Raw genomic sequence first — 6,000 nt, 5'->3', positions numbered from 1 at the left:
CACCAGATTTAATGCAAAGTTAGTTAAAATGTATACAATTCAGGAGTACATTTTCTAGATTGGTTCCTTTTTTCTTGTGCACCCCATAAGCAAAAGAGCTCCGAAATGGTCTTAGTATGTTTTTTTAAGGGAAATATAGGAATATTCCTATAAAATGCACGGTGCAGACTTGATTGCCCGGACTCTGGAGGGCGCTCCTTTGCTGTGACCGGTTTGTGGCGGGTTACTAAAATCCTGCTGACGCTTCGTCCTGTTCGCTGTTCGTTCCCGGAGATGGTGACTGACAGCTGTCCGCCGCTGGCTGTGTGTGCTCAGCTTATCCCTCTCCTCTGTAAGTGTCCTTCCTGCTGCAGGTAGTTGAACAGATTGACAGGCTGAACCGAAACCGCCTGGCGCTCCTTTCGTTTGTAAAACATGAGGAGGATGAAATGCATGGCTGTAGTTTCAGGGAGTCAGGAGCTGCAGTTTTAGCGAGTCACTGTGGTTTAGACCATGTGTTGGCCCCGGACTCGCGATCCAAGCATGTGCCGGTAGCTGGCGGGGCCTGAAACCAGGAGCAGACCTAGAGTTTGGGGTTTGTGCATTTCCCACCCATTCCCAAGACAGGGCCTGAACCAAGGCGGTATAAATAGCTGGTCAGGGCTGGACGGCTGCATGTTCTCTGGGTTCGGTTTGTGCGTTTTGGTCGCCTGCTGACTGCACACGGTACAGTGCTGCTCAAATCTCCAATACCTAGTGTTAAAAGCGCTCCCTCCCACGATGCGGTTTCTGTTACCAACTTTTGTGTTCTTCAATTAAAGGAGAAGTGCTCCGAGCATTTTTGTTCAGCCGATTAAAACTGTATTTTTGTAAAATTTAGTATTTAGATTACAAGCTTTAACAATAACTTAAGCTGCACTATCTGGCTACTTAATAAACTTACTCTAGTCTTTTATCCTTGTAATTTTTACAGCAATTGCATTTCAAAGTCAGTATTACGTGCGATGAAACATCTAAGATACTTGATATTCTTCTATATAAATACAAGCGGTTTTAGTAATCATTTAAAAAGCTAATTTTCCGGCTACGCCGCTCCAGCATTAAGAAAAATCTTGGGAGTTCTATATACATTATAAACTCGCCAATTGCAGTCAACCCATGTAATGTAACAGGGATTTTTGCCACTTGAGAATCTCACTCTGCCCCTAATAGACTCAAATTGGTAATACACCAAAACGACAGACAAAAACGTTGTGTTCGAAAGCAGGGAAACGTTACCTTATTGTTTCCCAGGCGTTCGTCCCGTGTTATAAAAAATCCAATGACCCCCCTCCCCCACTGTTCATAAAGCAAGTTTTTAAAAAAGTTAGTTATACAATGAATTATATATTTATTTTGTTTTATTTAAACTTAACTGCAATCTTCCAGTCTTTTTCCTTGTGCTGAAATTATCTCTTCTCTACACTCTGATCAGAGACATCTCACAAATAATTTGTAAATTGGAAAGATAATTACATCTTAAACAAGCTTTTTAAACAAATGCATTTACTGTTACTATGATACTGGATACAATTATAATTCTCAGTACAGTAGATAGTAACTCAATTGCAACTTTTCCACTCTTGTAAGAACTGCAAAATCACAATGTACATATACAATAGTTGCATTAATGTTTTAATTAAATACAATGCAGTTGCCCAGCAACTGTAACAAGCTCTGCCTTGACTAGTACTTTTCCACTCTAATAGGACATGCATATACCAACTCCAAAGACAAATAAACACTCTGCCAAATTTTAGGCTTTCATGCAACAGCCCTTACCAACCAAAAAAGAGCTATGCAGCTTAATCCCACTTTACAGTTCTTGGTCCATTGCTGTAAAGGTTTTAGCACTTTAAGTGCATATCCAAACATGTTTTAAATACCAAGAGGGTTTCTGACTACCACCCTTTTCTGGAATGTGTTCCAGACACTCCTCCTCAACTCGCCTCTAAACCTTCTGCCAATTACTTTAAATCTTTGCCCCTGGGTTATTGACCTGTTCCCTAATGGAAATATGTCTTTCCTATCTACTCTATCTAGGCCCCATATAATTTTGTACACTTCAATTAAATCTCCCCTCAGCCTTCTCTGTTTCAAAGATAATAACCCTAGCCTATGTAATCTTTTGTCTTGGCTAAAATCCTCAATTTCTGGCAGCATCCTCTTAAATCTCCTCTGTGCCATCTCTTGTGTGATCACATCCTATAATGCAATAACCAGAACTTAGAAATCCCACAAAATTCAAGACATAATGCAAGTTTAAAAAAAAAAATCGATGCGTAACGAAGGGACAGGGGCTGTGAGCAGAGTGAAACCACGTGGATGGTGTGGAACTAAGGAGAAATCAGAAGCACAAAGAAAACGTGGATTATTGGTGAATTTTGCCAACAGATTTGCCATACAATTATGTCATTGGGGAAACAAGAGATGAAGTTTTAAGTCACAATCTTTCTGTCTGTCTCTCTTTCCCTGGCACTGATTCTGAGCTGTTAAGTGGGTAAAGACTTAGAATCTTATCTCCTTGTCCTGCTCATCCTACTTATTTACTTGTCCTTACTCGGGTGTCTGTCTTCACACACTATACAAACAACAAAACCACTGTTGCTGCCTCACACACTGACCAGTTTCCTTTTTTTCCTCTCTCTCTTCCTCCCCACACTTCAATGAAAATCTGTGACATCACAAAGAGACTCTCATTGGATGGCATCCCTTGATTGACAAGGGATCTCAGCCACTACTTGTGTCAACTCTAATTCCCATTGCCTAGTAACACCTTTTTCTTCTTCATATCCTCTAGTTATTTTTGGCAGAGCCCTTGAAACCTGGACCATGAAATCCCAATTGAGAACCCCTGTTCTAAAGCAATTAACTAGGTTTGTGCTTTATAGGAACAGTCCAACTATGATGAATTTGCATGATGGATTTCCTACAGTTTAACAGGATAGCTCAATCGTTACTATCAGATCAGCCATGATCTTATTAAATGGTGGGGAGCAGGCTCAAGGGGTTGAATGGCATACTCCTGCTCCTTGTTCGTATGTATGTTAGTATGTTCAATCTTCTCAACTTTATTAGATGGGATGACAGTTTTATATCTGATTGAAATGTCAGTATGCTTTTCTAGCACTTTCATAGTGAGTTTGCAAAAATATAAATCTCTCTCTCTCTCTCTCTATATATATATATATATATATATATATATATATAAGACGTGTATATATACAACGTAAGTTCATACGGAAAGTGTGTTGCAGTATCTACCCTAGGTTGTGATGTACCCATCAGATGTATCCAGAATGATGGTATAATATGCTGGCTGTAGCCTGAGAAGGGATTGACACAGTGGGCCATATTTTACTGTAGAAGAGCATTTGATGGTGACTACTATTAATTAAACTTTCCCTGCAGTCTTCTGCTTAAAATAATTTTGCCCAAAAAGTTGCTGAACGTGCAAACTGATAATGGAGATCTGAGTGAACAGGTTTCTCCATAAATAATGTGATTTAACAATTAGGAAATAAACACAGCCAGGACAGAGAAGAAGGTGAATTAAAGGGGCTGAACTCAATGTTAAATAAGGACAGGAAGAGAAGCAAAGAAAGAGATAAAATAGAGAAGAAAAGTATGAGAAGAGTAACTTTAAACATCTCCCCAAAACATCTAAAACCTGAAGGATATATACTAGTTAACTTTCAGTGCCAGAGTTTGCAGTAATTGATACTGTTCACACCATTAAATGTGTACTTGTGCTTGTAATTATGAGCCCTAAATATCTGCAACAGATTTGGTTGTCCTTACCACATAAATACAGCAACTTCACAACATTCAAGGCTTATCAGTGAGGAGGCAGACAGCAAAATGGTGTTTACGTGGAGGTAATGGTGGAGCGGCACAACCTTGAGTATTTGTATTTCACTGTGCTTTTGTCTTTAACATAACATTGCTTTAACATTTTGCATAAATAACAGCAAGTGCTGTTAACAGCCTGAATTTGTTGTTGAAGTTATTACCTCATGATCAATTGATCAATGATATTTGGGGTTTGGGAGGAGTAGTGAATGAGCACCAAGCAAGAATTAGGAAACGAGATAATAACACATAAATCAAGGAAAATTTGATAAATCTTTAAAACGTGGAGATATGTAGAAAATTGGAAAGATTGAGAAGAGAATAGCAAGGCTATCGTGGCTGAATGATATCTCAATGAGGATGATGTGGGGAGAGCTGTTTATTGTTGTTGGAAAAACAGAGGGTGCAAGTTAGAATATAGGGTTAGAGGAGTTGCAGAGTGAGAGTGTGGCAAGGATGTTGAGAGAAATGTAAGTGAGGGAAGTGTTTTTGAAATCAATGCATTGATGAATGGGGAGCCAATAAGGATAGGTGTGATAGGTAAGTGTAATTTGGTATGGTGTTTACATGAGTTGGAGCTTACATAGGTGGTATTTGAGAGGAAGATATGTTGGAGATGTAGAGCCAGGAGATTAGAAGTGCTTCACTAATGGTGGAAGTGAGTTCTGGTTGAAATTGAATGCTTGCTTAGGAAATACTTGATGGATGGCTGACAGATATGATGTGTAGTTTGAAACACTGCTTAGAATTAACAAGACACTGAGTTTAAGCACAGAGATAAAAACAAAAAAACTGCGGATGCTGGAAATCCAAAACAAAAACAGAATTACCTGGAAAAACTCAGCAGGTCTGGCAGCATCGGCGGAGAAGAAAAGAGTTGACGTTTCGAGTCCTCATGACCCTTCGACAGAACTTGAGTTCGAGTCCAAGAAAGAGTTGAAATATAAGCTGGTTTAAGGTGTGTGTGTGGGGGGCGGAGAGATAGAGAGAGAGGTGGAGGGGGGGGTGGTGTGGTTGTAGGGACAAACAAGCAGTGATAGAAGCAGATCATCAAAAGATGTCAACGACAATAGTACAATAGAACACATAGGTGTTAAAGTTAAAGTTGGTGATATTATCTAAACGAATGTGCTAATTAAGAATGGATGGTAGGGCACTCAAGGTATAGCTCTAGTGGGGGTTTTTTTTTATTTTGTTTTATAATGGAAATAGGTGGGAAAAGGAAAATCTTTATAATTTATTGGAAAAAAAAAAGGAAGGGGGAAACAGAAAGGGGGTGGGGATGGGGGAGGGAGCTCACGACCTAAAGTTGTTGAATTCAATATTCAGTCCGGAAGGCTGTAAAGTCAGAAGATGAGGTGTTGTTCCTCCAGTTTGCGTTGGGCTTCACTGGAACAATGCAGCAAGCCAAGGACAGACATGTGGGCAAGAGAGCAGGGTGGAGTGTTAAAATGGCAAGCGACATGGAGGTTTGGGTCATTCTTGCGGACAGACCGCAGGTGTTCTGCAAAGCGGTTGCCCAGTTTACGTTTGGTCTCTCCAATGTAGAGGAGACCACATTGGGAGCAACGAATGCAGTAGACTAAGTTGGGGGAAATGCAAGTGAAATGCTGCTTCACTTGAAAGGAGTGTTTGGGTCCTTGGACGGTGAGGACAGAGGAAGTGAAGGGGCAGGTGTTGCATCTTTTGCGTGGGCATGGGATGGTGCCATAGGAGGGGGTTGAGGAGTAGGGGGTGATGGAGGAGTGGACCAGGGTGTCCCGGAGGGAGCGATCCCTACGGAATGCCGATAGGGGGGGTGAAGGGAAGATGTGTTTGGTGGTGGCATCATGCTGGAGTTGGAAATGGCGGAGGATGATCCTTTGAATGCGGAGGCTGGTGGGGTGATAAGTGAGGACAAGGGGGACCCTATCATGTTTCTGGGAGGGAGGAGAAGGCGTGAGGGCGGATGCGCGGGAGATAGGCCGGACACGGTTGAGGGCCCTGTCAACAACCATGGGTGGAAAACCTCAGTTAAGGAAGAAGGAGGACATGTCAGAGGAACTGTGTTTGAAGGTAGCATCATCGGAACAGATGCGACGGAGGCGAAGGAACTGAGAGAATGGGATGGAGTCCTTACAGGAAGCGGGG

At 41.4% G+C, this 6,000-nt stretch overlaps 1 protein-coding gene across 1 annotated transcript in view; it reads left to right on the top strand.

Annotated features, from left to right (window-relative positions):
* Positions 1–227: 227 nt before the first annotated feature.
* The window catches only part of b3glcta (beta 3-glucosyltransferase a), a 234,110-nt gene continuing 228,337 nt past the window's right edge, over positions 228–6,000 (top strand). Inside the window, exon 1 of the mRNA XM_041198585.1 lies at positions 228–331. Coding sequence (XP_041054519.1) covers positions 274–331 — 58 coding nt within the window. The 5' untranslated portion in view covers positions 228–273. The remainder of the gene's footprint in view (positions 332–6,000) is intronic.

This window comes from Carcharodon carcharias, chromosome 11 (assembly GCF_017639515.1).
Source record: "Carcharodon carcharias isolate sCarCar2 chromosome 11, sCarCar2.pri, whole genome shotgun sequence".
Taxonomy (NCBI): Eukaryota; Metazoa; Chordata; class Chondrichthyes; order Lamniformes; family Lamnidae; genus Carcharodon; species Carcharodon carcharias.
The sequence above is the reverse complement of the archived record's forward strand: the minus strand, read 5'-3'. Positions and strand labels throughout refer to the sequence as shown.